This window comes from Chiloscyllium punctatum, chromosome 4 (assembly GCF_047496795.1).
Source record: "Chiloscyllium punctatum isolate Juve2018m chromosome 4, sChiPun1.3, whole genome shotgun sequence".
NCBI classification, from domain to species: Eukaryota; Metazoa; Chordata; class Chondrichthyes; order Orectolobiformes; family Hemiscylliidae; genus Chiloscyllium; species Chiloscyllium punctatum.
Genome location: NC_092742.1, coordinates 36,479,210 through 36,498,785, shown reverse-complemented (window position 1 = coordinate 36,498,785; position 19,576 = coordinate 36,479,210). Strand labels below are relative to the sequence as shown.

The following is a 19,576-nucleotide window of genomic DNA, read 5'->3' as shown; positions in this document are numbered from 1 at the left end:
AGAAGGAGACTTGTGTTGATGAGGCAAGATGGTTCAGATGAGGCGATGGAGAGTTATAGATCAGCTAGGAAGGATTTAAAGAGAGAGCTAAGAAGAGCAAAGAGAGGACGTGAGCAGTCTTTAGCAAATAGAATAAAGGAGAATCCTAAAGCTTTCTATAGTATGTGAGGAATAAAAGGATGATTAGGGTAGGAATAGGGTCAATCAAAGACAGAAGTGGGAAGTTGAGTGTGGACCCTGTGGAGATCGGAGAGGTGCTAAACGAACATTTCTCATCAGTTTTCACTCAGGAAAAGGAGAATATTGTTGAGGAGAAGAATGAGGGATGAGATATTAGACTAGAAAGGATCGAGGTTAGTTCTGAACAGGTGTTATCAATTCTGGAAGGAGTGAAAGTAAACAAGTCCCCTGGGCCGGATGGGATTTATCCGAGGATTCTCTGGGAAACTAGGGAGGAGATAGCAGAGCTTTTGCTTTGATATTTGAGTCGTCATTGTCTACAGGTTTTGTACCAGAGGACTGGAGGATTGCAAATGTTGTACCCTTGTTCAAGAAGGGCAGTAGAGATGACCCAGGTAATTATAGATCGGTGAGCCTTACTTCTGTTGTAGGAAAGGTTTTGGAAAGGATTATAACAGATAAGATTTATAATCACCTAGCAAGCAACAATTTGATTTCAGATAGTCAACATGGTTTTGTCAAGGGCAGGTCATGTCTCACAAACCTCATTGCGTTTTTTGAGAAGGTGACCAAGCATGTAGATGAGGGTAGGGCAGTTGACGTGGTATACATGGACTTCAGTGAAGCCTTTGATAAGGTTCCACATGGTAAGTTGTTGGAGAAAATGCAGAGGCATGGAATTGAGGGTGCTTTAGCAGTTTGGATTAGAAACTGGCTTTCTGACAGAAGGCAGCGAGTGGTGTTTGATGGAAAGTATTCCGTCTGGAGTATGGTTACTAGTGGTGTGCCACAAGGATCTGTTTTGGGACCACAGCGGTTTGTCATTTTTTACAAATGACTTAGACACAGGCATAGGTGGATGGATTAGTAAATTTGCAGATGACACTAGAGTCAGTGGAGTAGTGGACAGTGTGGAAGAATGTTACAGGTTGCAGGGGGACTTGGATAAACTATAGAATTGGACTGAGAGGTGGCAAATGGAGTTCAATGCAGCTAAATGTGAGGTGATGCACTTTGGGCAGAATAACAGGAAGGCAGAGTACTGTGTTGATGGAAAGATTCTTGGTCGTGTGGATGTGCAGAGGGATTTTGGAGTCCATGTACATAAATCCCTGAAAGTTGCCACCCAGGTGGATAATGCTATTAAGAAGGCATATGGTGTGTTAGGTTTCAATTGTAGAGGGATTCCAGAACCGCAATATCATGCTGCAACGCTGGTGTGCCCACGCTTGGAATATTGTGTATATTTCTGGTCCCCATATTTTGGGAAGGATGTGGAAGCATTGGAAAAGGTGCAGAGGAGATTTACCAGGATGTTGCCTGGTCTGGAGGGAAGGTCTTATGAGGAAAGGCTGAGAGACTTGAACCTGTTCTCATTGCAAGAAGAAGGCTAAGAGGGGATTTGATAGAGACATACAAGATGGTCAGAGGATTAGATCGGATAGACAGTGAAAGTCTTTTTCCTAGGATGATGACGTCAGCGTGTACAAGGGGGCATAACTACAAATTATGGGGTAATAGATTTAAGACAGATGTCAGAGGCAGGTTCTTTACAGAGAGAGTGGTGAGGGTGTGGAATGCCCTACCTGCTAATGTAGTCAACTCAGCCACATGAGGGAGATTTATACAATCCTTAGATAAGCACTTGGATGATTTTGGGATAGTGTAGGGGGACGAGCTGAGAATAGTTCACAGGTCGACGCAACATTGAGGGCCAAAGGGCCTGTTCTGCGCTGTATTGTTCTATGTTCTAATGTTAGTATCAGGAGTGGAGACTTGTAAAATAAGCTATTTGGTTTATTAATGTCCTTTTCTTGATGTCCTTGTCATGTCCGATTCAAGTGTAACTCCGGATCCACAATAATGTAGTTGACTCTTAAGTACACCCAGAATCATCTAGCAGGCCATGCCATTACCAAGAAAGTGATTAATGTCATCCTTTCGAGGGCAGTTTAAATGTACATTAAATGCTGGCCTCACCAGTGATGCCCATGTCCTGCGAATGAATAAGAAAAATTAATGGAACTAAATAATCCCGGAACTTGCTGTTTTAAGTACTTTCTTCCAACCTAGTAATAACATTTTTATTACAGATAATTCAGACCTTCAAGCTTGCTCCATCTTTCAATAAGATTATGTCCGATCTTCTATTTTAATCTAATCTTCCTGCATTTTCACAAAGTCAAAAGTCACATTACATCGGGTTAGAATTTATAAGGAAAAGATCAAAGGGTCATACAAGTTATGCAAACGTCTACACAAACTTGCACTCACATTCTGTCACAGGCATATAACCCCTCACACTCGTGCACACACATTCTTGCACACACTCACTGCATGCTCTCTCACATGTACTCCCTCACACTCAGTCTCTCAAGAGCACGCGCGCAGTCTCTCTCTCTCTCACACTCACACTCACACTCACACACACGCACACACACACACATTTACTTCTATGTAGTGAATTTGCATTTGCAGATACATTCTATTTTGTTCAAAAAAGCACACGATCTGTCGACAGTCACTCAATGTGGCATTTTATAAATTCCTACTTTGCAAATAAAACCAGTCTAACTCCAGGCTGAGATACAAACAAACTTGAAACATGGCCTCACACATAAAATGCATTGTCTGACCTGAGGTGTCACCTTTATTTTGATAAAACGTGAAGTTATCTTGGGGCGGTGACCTGAAAGGAATTCTGGGATTCACATGTTAATCAATCGAAACCTGCACCTCCATTCTAACTGATTAAAGACTTAATATCCATCTAGGTTTATTCAACATATTTGCATAAATTGTATGATGCTTTGATCTTTTACTTATAAATTCTGTGTCGGATGTATTCTCTCTCACTAGCTGCCCAAGGAAGGGGTAAGGGCTCTGAAAGCTTGCAGTTTCAAATAAACCTGTTTGAGTATAATCCAGTGTGATTTTTGACTTTGTCCACTCTAGTCCAACACCGGCACCCCCACATCATGCATTTATCCACATATTCTTTGTTTTTAAATACAGAGGAACCTTGATTATCCGAATACCAATTATCCAAAAATCGGATTATCCAAAGGAGATCTTGAGGTCCTGATGGAAACATTACATCAAAGACATGTTTCCAACAGTGATCGTGTCTTTTGTTTACAGTGATTAAACAGGCACCGTCTCCAAATGACTGACCTCCCCCTCTCCCCACACTTTCCCTGGAGTTCTAAACAGGGGTGTACCCTAAACTCACCTTCCCCCGCATAATCTCTCCAACATTGTCCTGTACAGGGCAAAGGTGGAACCTGTCAAAAAGTTGCAGTAAAAATGTGTGTGTGTGTGTACACGCACACACACTATTTGGAGACTTACCCCACAAAGGCAGTCTTGTTGGTGTCCAGTCCAAACGGGGTTGGGGCGGGAGTGTTGGAGGTGGGGAGTTTTCGAGGCGGGGGCGGTGAAAGACAGTTTTGGGGGCAGGGGGCTGCTCAGGGGCGGGGTGGAGGTGGGGGCAGGGCCTCGCACACTGTGTGCTGCTGCAATCTCCTGAACGGGGAGCAGACATTAAAAACTCCAGAGGAAATGCATTTAATCGATTAACCGAATAATCAATTATCCGAACGAAATAGTGCCCGCCCATCACGTTCGGATAATCCGAGGTTCCACTGTATAGAACTGTACAAACCACAGCCTTGAACATACTCAAAACTAAGCCTCCACAGCCATCTAGGTCAGAGTGTTCCAAAGATTCACCAATTTCTCACTACCACGCCCTCTTTTCTAAACTCCAGACAATATAGGTCCAGTCTATGCAATCTTTGCTTGTGGCCTCAGCAAAGCTCCATGCAATTGCAGTTAGACATTTGTACAACGAGACTCAAATCCTCCATACTATAGATCAATTTGCCTTCTTAATTGCTTGCTGTACATAAGTTTCAGTGACTCATAAACTTAAGACATCCATGTCCCTTTGAAGTTAAACATATCCCAGCCTCTTGCCATTTCACAAGCATTCTAATTTTTTTTTCTCCCAAATTGTGTTCCATATAAATGTACAATTATGAATTTTACTACTTTTTAAATAGCAGTTTACATTAAAAGAATTGTTTTCTTGCATGATTCACAATTATATTTCCCTTCTGACAGCAGAGATGTAAATTATGAAAATCTTCCTCCTGTTATGGAAAGCTTGGAAGTACTTCACTTAGGCTACAATGGCATCTCTAGCCTCATTCAACTACAGTTAAACAGACTTGTAAATTTGAGAGTATTGTGTTTAGAAGGTAAGTAGTAACTTATGCACACTTAACAACAAATGAGAGTGAAAATAAATCGATTTCTATACTTTTTAGATGAGGTATAACGCTGCAATTAAGATGTAATATCTGATAAAGTACAAAATGAAATCTTTGCCTTTGACATTACATGGTTTCCTAAGATATTTAATATGTTGTTCACAGCCAAGATGTGGTCCTCAAGTCTTCACAGTCTAAAGCCTAAGCAATTCATTCCTACTTATGACTATGAGCTGAATTTAGTAAAAATTGACTAATTATCAATTTTGGCAAGTTTCATGAAGCATTTTTCTCCATGAGGTCCAGTGAGATTTCTCATGCTATCTTTATAAATTTACCTCATTTATGATATATAATGTCCCATAGTGCCCTACATTTATTTTCCATTCATTGCAGCCTGAAATACTCACCATTGCCCTGATCCCCTGTGATCCCAGGAGCAAACATCATCTTTGAAGCCCAGCCATTTTCACAACCTTCCTCTTATTTCTGTCTCCATTTCACACAATCAGTAATGCAAACTTGGAAAATTCCAGTTCAGCTTCCAAAGACAATCAAGTAACCTCCAGGAATCTGCAGTATTAACTAAGACTTGTTCACAGCTAACAACCACATAATTCATTATGATTATCTCTTAGAGTCAAAGCGATATACAGCATGGAAACTGACACTTCGGTCCAACTTGTCCATCCTGACCAGATAATCCAACCCAATCTAGTCCCACTTGCCAGACCCGGCCCATATCCCTCCAAACCCTTCCTATTCATTTACCCATCCAAATGCCTTTTAAATGTTGCAACTGTACCAGCCTCCACCACTTCCTCTGGCAACTCATTCCATACACGTACCGTCCTCTGTGTGAAAAAGTTCCCCTTAGGTCTCTTTTATAGCTTTTCCCTCTCACAGTAAACCTATGCCCTCTAGCTCTAGACTCCCCCACCCCAGGGAAAAGACTTTGTCTATTTATCCTATCCATGCCCCTCATGATTTTATAAACCTTTATACAGTAAACCTATGCCCTCTAGCTCTAGACTCCCCCACCCCAGGGAAAAGACTTTGTCTATTTATCCTATCCATGCCCCTCATGCTTTTATAAACCTTTATAAGGTCACCCCTTAGCCTCCGACACTCCAAGGAAAACAGCCCTAGCCTATTCAATTTCTCCCTATAGCTCAATCCTCCAACCCTGGCAACATCCTTGTAAATCTTTTCTGAACCCTTTCAATTTTCACACCATCCTTCTGCTAGGAAGGAGACCAGAATTGCATGCAATATTCCAACAGTGGCCTAACCAATGTCCTGTACAGCTACAACATGACCTCCCAACTCCTGTACTCAATACTCTGACCAATAAAGGAAAGCATACAAACACCTTCTTCACCATCCTGTCTTCCTGCAACTCCACTTTCAAAGAGCTATGAACCTGCACCCCAAGGTCTCTTTGTTCAGCAATATTGCCTCGATCCTTAAAATTAAGTATATACATCCTGCTAAGATTTACTTTCCCAAAATGCAGTACCTCACATTTATCTAAATTAAACTCCATCTGCCACTTCTCAGTCCATTGGCCCATCTGATCAAGATCCTGTTGTAATCTGAGGTAGCCTTCTTCACTTTCCACTACACCTCCAATTTTGGTGTCATCTGCAAATGTACTAACTATACTTCTTATGCTCGCATCCAAATCATTTATATAAATGATGAAAAGTAGTGGGCCCAGCACCGATCTTTGTGGCACTGCATTGATCACAGGCCTCCAGTCTGAAAAACAACTCTCCATCACCACCCCCTGTCTTCTACCTTTGAGCCAGTTCTGTATCCTGTATTCCATGAGATCTAACCTTGCTAACCAGTCTCCCATGGGGAACCTTGTAGAACGCCTTACTGAAGTCCATATAGATCACGTCTACCATTCTGTCCTCATCAATCCTCTTTGTTACTTCTTCAAAAATCTCAAACAAGTTTGTGAGACATGATTTCTTACACACAAAGCCATGTTGACTATCCCTAATCAGACCTTGCCTTTCCAAATGTATGTACATCCTGTACTTCAGGATTTCCTCCAACAACGTGCCCACCACCGACGTCAGACTCACTGGTCTGTAGTTCCCTGGTTTGTCCTTACCACCTTCCTTAAACAGTGGCACCACGTTAGCCAACTTACAGTCATCCGGCACCTCACCTGTGACTATCAATGATACAAATATCTCAGTAAGAGGTTCAGCGATCACTTCTCTAGCTTCCCATAGCGTTCTAGGGTACACCTGATCAGGTCCTGGATATTTATCAACATTTATGTTTCAAGACATCCAGCACTTCCTCCTCTGTAATATGGATATTTTTCAAGATGTCACCATCTATTTCTCTACATTCCATATCTTCCATGTCCTTTTCCACAGTAAATACTGATGCAAAATACTCATTTAGTATCTCCACACATAGGCTGCCTTGCTGATCTTTGAGATGCCCTATTCTCTCCCTAGTTACCCTTTTGTTCTTAATGTATTTGTAAAAGCCCTTTGGATTCTCCTTAACTCTATTTGCCAAAGCTATCTCATGTCCCTTTTTTGCCCCCCGATTTCTCTCTTAAGTATACTCCTAGTGCCTTTATACTCTTCTAAGGATTCATTTGATCTGTCCTGTCTATACCTGACATATGCTTCCTTCTTTTTCTTAACCAAACCCTCAATTTCTTTAGTCATCCAGTATTCCATGCACCTCCAGCCTTTCCTTTCACCCTAACAGGAATATACTTTATCTTGATTCTCGTTATCTCATTTCTGAAGGCTTCCCATTTTCCAGGCTCCATTTACCTGTGCACATCTGCCCCCAATCACCTTTCGAAAGCTGTTGCTTAATACCATCACAATTGGCCTTTCTCCAATTTAGAACTTCAACTTTTAGATCTGGTCTATCCTTTTCCATCACTATTTAAAAATTAATAGAATTGACACCCAACTGACACCGCAGTCCCCTGCCCTGCCTTATTTCCCAGGAGTAGGTACATTCACATACTGAATCAGAAACTTTTCTTGTAACAAGTCTTCTTAACAAATTCCTCTTCATCTAAACCCTTAACACTATGGCAGTCCCAGTGCATGTTTTTAAAATCCCCTACCACAACCACCCTATTATTCTTACAGATAACTAAGATCTCCTTACAAGTTTGTTTCTCAATTTCCCTCTGACTATTAGTTGGTCTTTAATACAATCCCAAGAAAGTGATCATCTCTTTCTTATTTCTCAGTTCCACCCAAATAACTTCCCTGGATGTATTTCTGGGAATATCCTACCCCCGTACAGCTGTAATGCTATCCCTTATCAAAACCGCCACTCCCCCTCCTCTTTTGCCTCCCTTTCTGTCCTTCCTGTAGCATGTTTATCCTGGAATATTAAGCTGCTGGTCCTGTCCATTCCTGAACCATGTTTCTGTAATTGCTGTGATATCCCAAGTTCCAAACCGTGCCCTGCGTTCATCTGCCTTCCCTGTTAGGCCTCTTGCATTGAAATAAATGCAGTTTAATTTATCAGTCCTACCTTGTTCTCTGCTTTGTCCCTGCCTGCCCCAATTATTCGATTTGCCTTTGTTCTCAACTGTACCAGTCTCAGATTGATCTCTTTCCTCACTACCTCCCTGGGTCACGCCTTACTAGTTTAAATCCTTCTGAGCAGCTCTAGCAAATCTCCCTTCCAGTATATTAGTCCCCTTCCAATTTAGATGCAATTCGTCCTTCTTGTACAAGTCACTTCTACCCCAAAAGAGCTTCCAATGATCCAAAAATGTGAATCCTTCTCCCTTACACCAGCTCCTCAGCCATGCATTCATCTGCTGTATCCTCGTATACCTGCCCTCACTAGCTTGTAGCACTGGGAGTAATCCAGATATTACTACTCTCGAGGACCTCCTTTTTAAATTCTTGCCTAACTCTCTGTAATTTCCCTTCAGAATCTCAATCTTTTCCCTTCCTATGTCGTTGGTTCCAATGTGTACAATGACCTCCTGCTGGCCCCCTCCCCCTTGAGAAAATTCTGCACTCTCTCTGAGTCATCCTTGATCCTGGCACCAGGAAAGCAACACACCATTCTGATTTTTCGCTGCTGGCCACAGAAATGTCTGTCTTTTCCTCGGACTAGAGAGTCACCCTGGACATATTTTTGAAAAACTGTAAACATTCTATGCTCATTACATGGTCTTGCTAGAGGAAGATGTAAATGATCTGAAGTTTCCTGATCAAAATTTATCAATCGGAAAAATGGATTGACTGAATTTGGTTTATCCTATCTCCTTGATTCTGATGAAATTAAATTTTAGTTAAGTGGATGCACTCATTTTTATATGTGCAGTATACATACTATTTGAGTCATTGTAATTCTTTACATTATAGGCAATTTTATTAGTCAGGTTGAGGGACTTGATTGCCTTCAGAACCTTGTTGAATTATCATTGGAACGGAACAGAGTCCGAATGATCCATGAGAACTCCTTTTTGGGCCAAACCTCTCTCATTGAGCTCCACCTAGAGGAGAATAGGATGCGTGATCTTAACAATCTATATCCACTGGTAAAACTACAGCGACTTTTCCTCGGTGTAAACAAAATCCAGGTAAAGAAATGATTTGTAAGAAAATAGTGCAGTTGTGACTCAGGACAAATAAAACACTTTACATTAAATATTTTTTGAAAAGGTCTTAGTTGATATGTATGAAAATGCAGCAATAAATGTTCACACATCAAGGTCTCACAATAACAATGATCAGGTGACCTATTGTAGCAGTCTTATCTGTTATTGTGTTCAGCTGCCAATAAGAGCTTCCGTGTTCCTTTTCAGTTTGGGCGATGGGATATTTTACATTAGATCATTAAGCCTTGGTTTAATGTCATGACTGAAAGATAACAGCTCTAACAATGCAATCTGCCCTTATTAGTACAGAACTGAAGCATCAGCCTAGATAAAGTGCCCAAATCACTTACAGTGGCATTTAGATCCAATTTTCTTACTCTATCAATGAACCATTCTATTGACCTTCTGTAAAGTCAAGATCTGCAAAGTTAGTTTTGTTTCTGTCTCCACAAATTACATCAGACCTCCTGAGTATTTTCAGCATCGACACTTTGCTTTTGGCAAAATTATGGAAGATTAGTTTGTTTATATTACACCAGAAACAAAATAAATTTCTTTTTCAAGATAGAAACTGTTATATTTACTTTGAGAAAAAGGTCAGAAATAATTGTCCTGATTATTTTGCAATGCATTTGTAATGTGTATTGCTTTGGTATGTTAGCATATTGTGAAACATCTTTAATTTATTACATGGATCATAAGATCAGAAATAGGGGTGAGGTAATGGCATTCACCTCCTTTCCTCAATCCACACCCATTCCTCTTTCACTAACATCACTAAGCCCACTCCACCATTCAAAAAGATCATGGCTAATCTGGTCAGATCTTTAGATCCAATTTCTTGCCTATCCTTCTTCTCCCTTAACTCCCTTGTCAATCAAAAACCTGATGATAAGTCATCATCAAGAACTGCTGTAATCCATGTGCTGTAGTTACACACAATTCTGAGATTGGTGTTCCAGGATTTTGGTCCAGCGATAAGGAACTATGACATACCCCGTAGTTCCATGTCAGGCTGATGTGTGGGTTGGAGTGGAACCGGCAGGTCATGGTGTTGCCATACATCTTTTGCCTTTGTCCATCTAGGTGGCAGAGCAGTGTGGATGGTGCTTTAAAAGAAGCATTGGTGAATTGCTGGACCTTGTAGATGGTACACACTGTTGTTCCTTTGCATTGGTAATGGTGACAGTGAATGTTTGAGGAAATATATGAGGTGTCAAACAGTGTGCTTGAATTTAGTGTTGAACGTCTTGAATGTTTTTGGAGGTGAACGCATCCAGGCAAATGAGAGTATTCCATTATGCTCTTAACTTGTGCCTTGTGGATGGTAGGCAAGCATTGGTGAATCAGATTATGGGTTCTTCACTGCAAAATTCTTAATATCTTACATTTGAATATCTTCATTGACATAGCCTCCATTGCTCTCTGAAAATGAATTCCAAATACTAATGACTGTCTAACAGAAGAAATTCTTCCTTATCTCTGTCCTAAATTCGTGAACCATTTCAATTTGTGTCACCTAGTTTGATATTCCCTCATGAAAGGAAATCTTTCCCCCCCACCCCTGCTTCTATCACATACACAGAATCTTGTACATTTTAATAAGATCACCTCTGATTCTTCTCCAATGTGTTTGGTCTACCCTACTCTTCCTCATAACACAACCTTTAATCCCAGGAATCAATTTAGTGACTCTTGTCTGAATTGCTTTCAATGCAAGTTGAGATCCCTTTTAAAGTTAGGAGAATCAAGCTGTACACAGTATTCCACATGCTATTTCATCATTGCCTTTTATGGCCGCATCAAGACTTTCCTACTTGTACACTCCATCCCCATTGTGAAAAAGCCTAACATTTCGCTTGTCTTCATAATTAGTTTCTGTGTATATGTATTGGCATTTCATGATTCATGTTCAAGGACATCCAGGTCTGTACTCAAGCATTCTGCAATCGCTCTTCATTTAAATAACATTCTGATGAAGGGCTTGTACCCAAAACGTCAATTCTCCTGCTCCTCGATTGCTGCCTGACCTGCCATGCTTTTCCAGCACTATGCTCACGACCTCAACCTCGCATCAATCCGTATTATACTTCATTTGCAAGATTTTATTTGCCCACTCACTTAACCTATCTCTTTGCAGACTCTTTGTATCCTCACAACTTGCTTCCCTACCTATATTTGAATTAACAAATTTAGCTACAAATCTGTTTTATCCAAGTCATGAATAGAGGTTACAAAAATCGAGGTCCAGCATTGAACCCTGTGGTACTTTTCTACTTACAGTTGCTGACCTGAAAATGACTCAGTTATCCTGGTTCTCTGCTTCCTGGTAGTTAGCCAATCCTTTATCCATGCTAGCATGTAATTCCCAATACCATGAGCTCTGTCTTGTGAAGTAAGCTTTTATGTGGCACTTTAACAAAGGCTGTTTTTGGCAGTGTTTACGTGTATGGTTTCATGTTTATCACTAGCATTCTGTTGTACTCCCCTAATTTCTTCCTTTTTATATTACATTTTTAAATCATCTTTTGCTGGTTTTTAAAATGTTCCCAATCTTCTGAGCTTCCACTAACCTTTTCAGCAGTGTACATCTACCGCTTCAATTTGATATCATCCTTAACTTCCTTAGTTAGCCATAATGGAAGGCATGGTGATTCAGTGGTTCAGCAAGGACCAAGGTTCAATTCCTACCTTGGGTGACTGTCTGTGTGGAGCTTATGCATTCTCTTATTAGGGCATACAAGAGACAGAGTTGGATGGCTAGTATATTTAGAGAAGTGATTATGCAGTCAGGATCGGTCCGATAGACGAGTAACTGTCAGGAAAGGACAAAAGGATGCATTCTCAGCCCCCTACTATACTCCTTGTACACTCACGACTAGCCAAATTCCAAATGAATGCCATTTACAAGTTTGCTGACGACACTGCCATAATAGAACAGATATCAAAAATGATGAGTCAGAATACAGATTGGAGGTAGAGTGCTTGGTGTCATGGTGCAATGATAACAACCTCACTCTCAATGTAGGCAAAACTATACTGATTATTGACTTTAGGAAGGAAGGATGAGACGCGCCCTTATCTACATCAGTGGAGCTGAGGTGGAGAGGGTTGGAAGTGTCAAGTTCCTTGGAATGACAATAACCAGCAATCTGACCTGGACCTTGCACATAGATGCAGTGGTCAAGAAAGCACAACAACACCTCTTTTTTTCTCAGGTGGTTTAGGAAATTTGGCATGTCCATAAGGACCCTCACCAACTTTTACAGATGTACCACAGAAAGAATTCCAGGTGCATAATGGCCTGGTACAGCAACTGCTTTGTCCAGGTCTGAAAGAAACTACAAAATGTTGTGTGCATAGTCCAGACCATCATAGAAGCCAATGACCCATCAATGGACCCAATTTACTCTTCTCATTGCCAACATCAGCAAAGACCCCTCCCACCCCAGCAATGTTCTCGGCCAACCTTTTTCATCAGGCAGAAGATACAGAAGCTTGAACACATGCACCAACTGGTTCAAGATCAGTTTCTTCCCTGTTATTAGACTGTTGAATGGACCTCTCTCACTTCAAATAATGTTATCTTGCTGTACACATCTCCTGTGTAGCTGTAACCTTGTATGTCTCACTCTGTCTAAGCATCCCATAATTTATATGTCCTTGTTTGCTATGATCTGCCTGTGTTGCTCGCACAACAAAGTTTTTCACTGTGCTTAAGTACATGTGACTACAATAAATTAAACTAGGTAAAAACAATGACTGCAGATGCTGGAAACCAGAGCCTAGATTAGAGTGGTGCTGGATAAGCACAGCTGTTCAGGCAGCATCCGAGGAGCAGTAAAATCGACGTTTCAGGAAAAAACCCTTCATCAGGAATACAATAAATTAAATCAAATCAAATCAAAAGGTAAGAAGGTAGTTCAGAAGGCTTCTCTGGCTATTCCTCTTTCAAACAAACACTCAGTTTTGGATACTTTTGAAAGGGATAGTCTCTCAGAAGAAAAAAGAAGAGGCAGTCAGATCTTGGGCACTAAAAGTGAATCTTACATTAGGCTGTTTAACAAAATTTAAAAGAATAATTGTTACAGGGGACTGTCCTGTCAGGGGCACAGACAAGAGATTCTGCGAGAGTGAGTATGAATCTAGGATAGTATGTTGCTTTTCTGGTGCCAGGATTAAGGACGTCTCAAAACATTTGAAGCATATTATTCAAGGGGAGAGTGAAATGCTGGAAGTTATTGTACACATTGGTAGGAATAAAATAGTTAGGGAAAAGATTAAAGCTTTACAGAGTGAATATAATAAGTTGGATGGAAAATTAAAAAATGGAAGCTCAAAAGTGGTAATCTCTGGTTTACTCCTAGTTCCAAGCTTGAATGATGGAAGGAGTAAAAGGATGAAGGGGATAAATCAATGGCTGAAAAGGTGGTATAATATAGATTTAGCTTCTTGGATCATTGGGATCTCTTCTGGGACAGAAAAGGCCTGTTTAAAAAGGATGGATTACATCTGAACTGGAAAGTGGGAAATTTGCTAGTTCTATGAAGGTAAACTGTAAACTGTCAGAGAGGGGGAGTTGGAGGGATTCCACATAGCAGAGTAAATAGAAAGATAGATGAAGATGGTTCAGAATCTGAAAAGAACAAATTAATTAGAAAAGACAGACAAGAGCACATCACAGAATAAAGTAACTGAAGAATTAAACTGCATTTATTTCAATGCAAGTAGTCTTACAGTTAAGACTGGTGAATTCAGGGCATGTTTGGGAACATGGGATTGCTTTTACAGAAACTCAGCTGAGGAATGGACAGGGCTGGCAGCTCAATGTTCGCACAACATTGAGGGTTATAAAGTCATTAGGGATATCGATAAAGTGACTGGCAGGTGTCTTTTCCCTAGGGTGGGGGATTTCATGACACAGAGGCATATTTTTAAGGTGAGAGGAGAAAGATTTTTAAAAAGTCATGAAGGATACCTTTCTTTACACAGAGTAGTTTGTATGTGGAATGAACTTCCAGAGGAAGAGGTGGATGCAGATAGAGTTACAACATTTTAAAGACATTTGGATAAGTACATGAATAAGAAACATTTGGAGGAATATGGGCCAAGTGCTGACAGGTGGGACTAGTTTCGTTTGGGATTATGATCAGTATGGACTAGTTGGATTAGAGTTTGTTTGAGAAATTGTCTTGAGAAATAAACCAGCAAATGGCTGTCAACTATTTTGTTGAGTGGAAACAGATGCAGTGCATGCTCAAGATCTTTCTTTCTGCAAAGAGTCAGGCCCTATATATTAACAAATGTAGCTTCGAGTACATGCAGTACATCACATGATGGGCCCAACTGACTATCCTCTATAGGTTGTAAGTATCATTATTTGTATGCTTAAAATAATCTAGCAAATGTTGTCCAGTTTGTAGAATTGCGTCAATGTTTGGACACTGTGTTGCACATTTTGTCTGCTTGTGTTTGGTCAGTGCCTTGATTGTTACAAACAGCCGAAGAGATATGATCTACAGTCTTTGAGATGTATGGCCTGCATACTTGGCATTACACTGAAATTCATAAATCACATTACTGATTTGTGTTAAAGACAGAATCTAGAGAAAAAGGCATGGAAAAAAAGCATGGCAAATAACAGTCAATCATCATCAAGAGATTGAATAGGCTGGGGCTGTTTTCCCTGGAACGTTGGAGGCTGAGAGATGACCTGAAAGAGGTTTACAAAATCATGAGGGGCATGGATAAGATAAAATAGGCAAGGTCTTTCCCGTTGGGTGGGTGGGTCCAGAACTAGAGGGCATAGGTTTAGAGTAGGAGGGGAAAGACATAAAGAGACATATGGGGCAACTTTTTCACACAGAGGGTGGTACATGTATGGAATGAGCTGCCAGAGGAAGTGGTGGAGGCTGGTACAATTGCAACATTTAAGAGGCATTTGGATGGGTATATGAATAGGAAGGGTTTGGAGGGATATGGGCTGGGTGCTGGCAAGTCGGACTAGATTAGGTTGGGATATCTGGTCGACATGGATGAGTTGGACTGAAGGGTCTGTTTCCGTGCTGTACATCTCTACGACGCTATGACTCTATAACTGTTGCCTTCTCCGTGGCAAGACCTGTATCAATGAGAGTCCACAATGAGTACTCTCATTCAATATAAGTGCAGGTCATTCTAGTATTATGCATGTTTCATTAGCACGAACTGGCTATAACGCAATTTATCAATTGTGAGCGCTGTTTGGACAATGCAAACTTTCTAATGAACAAGCATAGCAATTTTCTCTTGCAATCTTATACAGTGTGATCTTCTGTCATGCTTTTTCCCTTTATGATATTCTTGTGATTGTCCTGATGATTGCAAGTTGAAAACTTTGACCAAGGATATTTTTTATGAGCAATACTCAAAGTTCTGTCTGACCAATTACTTGAATATTAATTGTTTCAAGTTATAAAATATATCCTAAATGTCTCCCACTGTTTCTGTACTACTTACAATTTAGCCTATTTTTCTATTTCACTTTAGTCCTCACTATGATCATATCCTTGTAATTTATTTTAAATTCCTCTTGATGCCATCAGTATCCTCATTCAATCAACATCTCAACTACCACCATCGCTGCTACTTCCAGCATGATGTCACCATCAAACACATCTACTCCTCCCCTCCTCTTTCAGCGTTTCAATATGACTATTTTCTGTGACAACATGGACCATTCCTCAACTCCTAAATTTTCTACTCTCTCAAACTTTTTCCAGTGGCTAACTATGTTCCTTCTCAAAGTTTCAACAACCTGAAGTTTCAGTTTTGTTTTTGTCTCCACTGATGCCCTTGAGTATTTCCAGCAGTTCAGATTTCTAGCATTTGTAGTAGTTTGCTTTTGTACTAAAAGTGTATATTATTATTCAAAATTTATATTTAATATTTTTCTGAAAGCATAGGAAGTTTTATGGACTGTATATAACTAAATTAGAAATATTTTAAAGCATGTAAGTCAAAAGGTATAAAACATATAAATCAAAAAGCCATAGAAGAAATAGCATAGTACATGTGCTGAGCAAACTTGTGGAAAACTAGGTGCATTTAAACATGTGATATGCAGTATTTTACAAATCTATTGTAATGGAAGTGTGAGGAAACCTGTTCAACTGTTCTGTCAATCAAGATTTGAGATACTGTCATAATAGACGTGATATTAAACAACTTATTTTTCACAGGATATAGGTGAACTGGAAAAACTTGATTCACTTCCAAATTTGACAGAGCTTTCAGTTGTTGGAAATCCTGTAAGTATTATAATTTTGTATGTTGTATATAATTTATAATGTATCAATTAATTGCTCAATCAAAATTGTTTTGCACAAATCATAGAATCCCTAGAGTGCAGATGGAACAAAGAACAAAGAAAATTTACTGCCCAGGAGCAGGCTGTTTGGCCCCCCAAGCTTGGGCCGATCCAACTCCACTGTCTAAACCTATTGTCCAATTCCTAAGCATCCTCTGCTCCCATCTACTCATGCATCTGTCCAGGCACACTTTAAATGAATCTACCGTGCCTGCCTCTACTACCTCTGCCAGCAACACGTTCCAGGCACCTACCACCCTCTGTGTAAAGTACTATGTGTATCCTCCTTAAACTTTTCACCTCTCATCTTGAAAGTGTGACCTCTCGTTATTGAATCCCTCACCCTGGGGGAAAAAAAGCTTATCTCTATCTACCCTGTCCATACTCTTCATGATTTTGTAGACCTCAATCAGGACCCCCTCGATCTCTATTTTTCTAATGAAAACAATCCTAACCTACTTGACCTCTCTTCATAGCTAGCACCTTCCATACTAGGCAACATGCTCGTAAACCTTCTCTGCACTCTCTCCAAAGTGTCCACGTCCTTTTGGTAATGTGGCAACCAGAACTGTACAAAGTATTCTAAGTATGGCCAAACCAAAGTCTTGTACAATTTTAACATGACCTGCCAGCTCTTATACTCAATACCCCATCCGATGAAGGCAAGCATACCATATGCATTCTTGACCACTCTATCCACCTGTGCAGCCACCTTCAGGGTACAATGGACCTGAACTCCCAGATCTCTCTGCTCATCAACTTTTCCCAAGGCTCTTCCGTTTACAGTTTAGTTCGCTCTAGAATTCGACTTCCCAAAACGCATCACCTCACATTTGCCTGGATTGAACTCCATCTGCCTCTTCTCCACCCAACTCTCTAGTCAATCTATATTTTCCGGTATTCTTTGACAGTCCCCTATGCTTTCTGCTACTCCACCAATCTTCGTGTCATCTGCAAACATGTTGATCATACCAACAGTGCCCTCTTCCAGATCATTTATATCACAAACAACAGTGGCCCCAGCACTGATCCCTGTGGAACACCACTGGTCACCTTTCTCTATTTCGAGAAACTCCCTTCAACTACTACTCTGTCTCCTGTTGCTCAAACAGTTCTTTATCCACCTAGATAGAACACCCTGCACACCATGTGACTTCACTTTCTCCATTAGTTTATAATGGGGAACCTTATGTCCATGTATCTGACATCCACAATCCTCCTTTCATCTGTTAACTTGGTCACTTCCTCGAAGAACTCTATTAAGTTGGTAAGGCACGATCTCCCCTGCACAAAACCATGTTGCCTTTCACTGATAAGCCTATTCTTTTCCAAATATAAATAGATTTTATCCCTCAGTACCTTCTCCAGCAACTTTCTCACCACTGACATCTGGCTCACTGGTCTGTAATTACCTGGAATATCCCTACTACCCTTTTTGTATAGGGGGACAACATTAGCAACTCTCCAATCCTGCGGCACTTCACCTGTGTTTAAGAATGCTACAAAGATATGTGTCAGGGCCCCAGCTATTTCCTCTCTCGCCTCGCTCAGCAACTGGGATAGCTCCCATCTGGTCCTGGGGATTTGTCAACCTTAATATCCTTTAGCCTACCCAACACATTCTCCCTCCGTATGTCAATGTGATCCAGAGTAAACAAACTTCCATCTCTAATCTCAACATTCATCATGTCCCTCTCTCCTCAGTGAACACTGGTGCAAAATAATCATTGAGAATGTCACCCATTTTCTCAGGATCGACAGACAACCTTCCTTCCTTATCCTTAGTGGACCAACCCTTTCTCTAAGTTACCCTCTTGCTTCTTATATATGAATAAAAGGCCTTGGGTTTCTCCTTAATTCTGCTCGCTAAAGTTATTTCATGACCTACCTTTTAGCCCACTTGATTCCTCGTTTAAGATTGGTCCTACTCTCCCAATATTCCTCCAAAGCCCATTCTGTTCTTAGCTGCCTGGACCTTAAGTATGTTTCCCTTTTCCTCTTGGCTAGCTGCATGATTTCTCCTGTCATCCACGGTTCACAAATCTTGCCTTTCCTATCTCTTGTTTTCAAAGGGACATGCCTTTCCTGCACTATCTTCAACCTATCTTTGAAAGCCTCCCACATATCAAATGTGGATTTCCCTTCAAATAGCTACTCCCAATCCACATTTCCCAGCTCCTGCCGAATATTGATGTAATTGGCCTTGGCCCAGTTTTAGTACTCTTCCCTTTCACTTTCCACTTTCATCTTTGTCTACGAGTATTCTAAAACTGACATAATTGTAGTCACTATTCGCAAAGAAATCCCCCACTGCAACTTCTACCACCTAACCTGGCTCATTCCCAACACCAGCTCCAATATGGTTCCTTCCCTCGTTGGACTATTGACATACTGCTTGAGAAAATTTTCCTGGATGCTTCTTACAGGTACATACTCCCAGGAGTCTCGTTTATGGCCTCAGAACAGCCTATCTACTTACCTTACAATAGAATCCCCTATAACTATGACCCTATGAATCTTTTTCCTGCCCTTCTGAACAGCAGTGCCCGCCATGTTGCCATGATCCTGGCAACTGTTGCCCTCCCCAGTGAGCCATCTCCCCCCAACAGTATCCAAAACAGTATACCTGTTTTGGAGGGAGATGACCACAGGGGACACTTGCACTGCATTCCTACTCTTTCTCTGCCTTTTGGTCACGCAGTCACTGTCTCCCTCAGCAATTCTAATCTGCGGTGTGACCAATTCACTAACCTTGCTATCCACGACCTCCTCAGCATCGCGGATGCTCCACAGTGAGTCCATCTGCAGCTCCATGTGGTCAAACAAGAGCTGCAGCTGGACACACTTCTTGCAAGTGTAAGAGTCAGGGTCATCAGCCACATCCCTGAACTCCCACATCAAGCAAGAGACCTTTGAGTTTGCACCAACACTGCAAAAAGCATGCCACCCAGATCTATGCTCAGTCTTTACTTGCCTCTCTGGTGCTTACATACTAATTCTGAATAACAACTTCTGTCATGCCACTGTCACAGAAGTTGTATTTCTCACACCTCTCCATTGAGAGGAATGATCTATACTGTAAACATGAGGATCAATTCCATCACCTTTGTGCGACCAACAGTTGCAGTTTTCTCTATTGCAAAACCTTTTTGA

General features: G+C 40.9%; 1 protein-coding gene across 1 annotated transcript in view; it reads left to right on the top strand.

Moving 5' to 3' along the window:
• Positions 1–19,576, top strand: part of lrrc9 (leucine rich repeat containing 9) — a 242,353-nt gene that overhangs the window by 204,189 nt on the left and 18,588 nt on the right. The window contains exons 29-31 of the mRNA XM_072568390.1: positions 4,306–4,442; positions 8,840–9,057; positions 16,296–16,364. Of these exons, the coding sequence (XP_072424491.1) occupies positions 4,306–4,442; positions 8,840–9,057; positions 16,296–16,364 (424 nt within the window). The remainder of the gene's footprint in view (positions 1–4,305; positions 4,443–8,839; positions 9,058–16,295; positions 16,365–19,576) is intronic.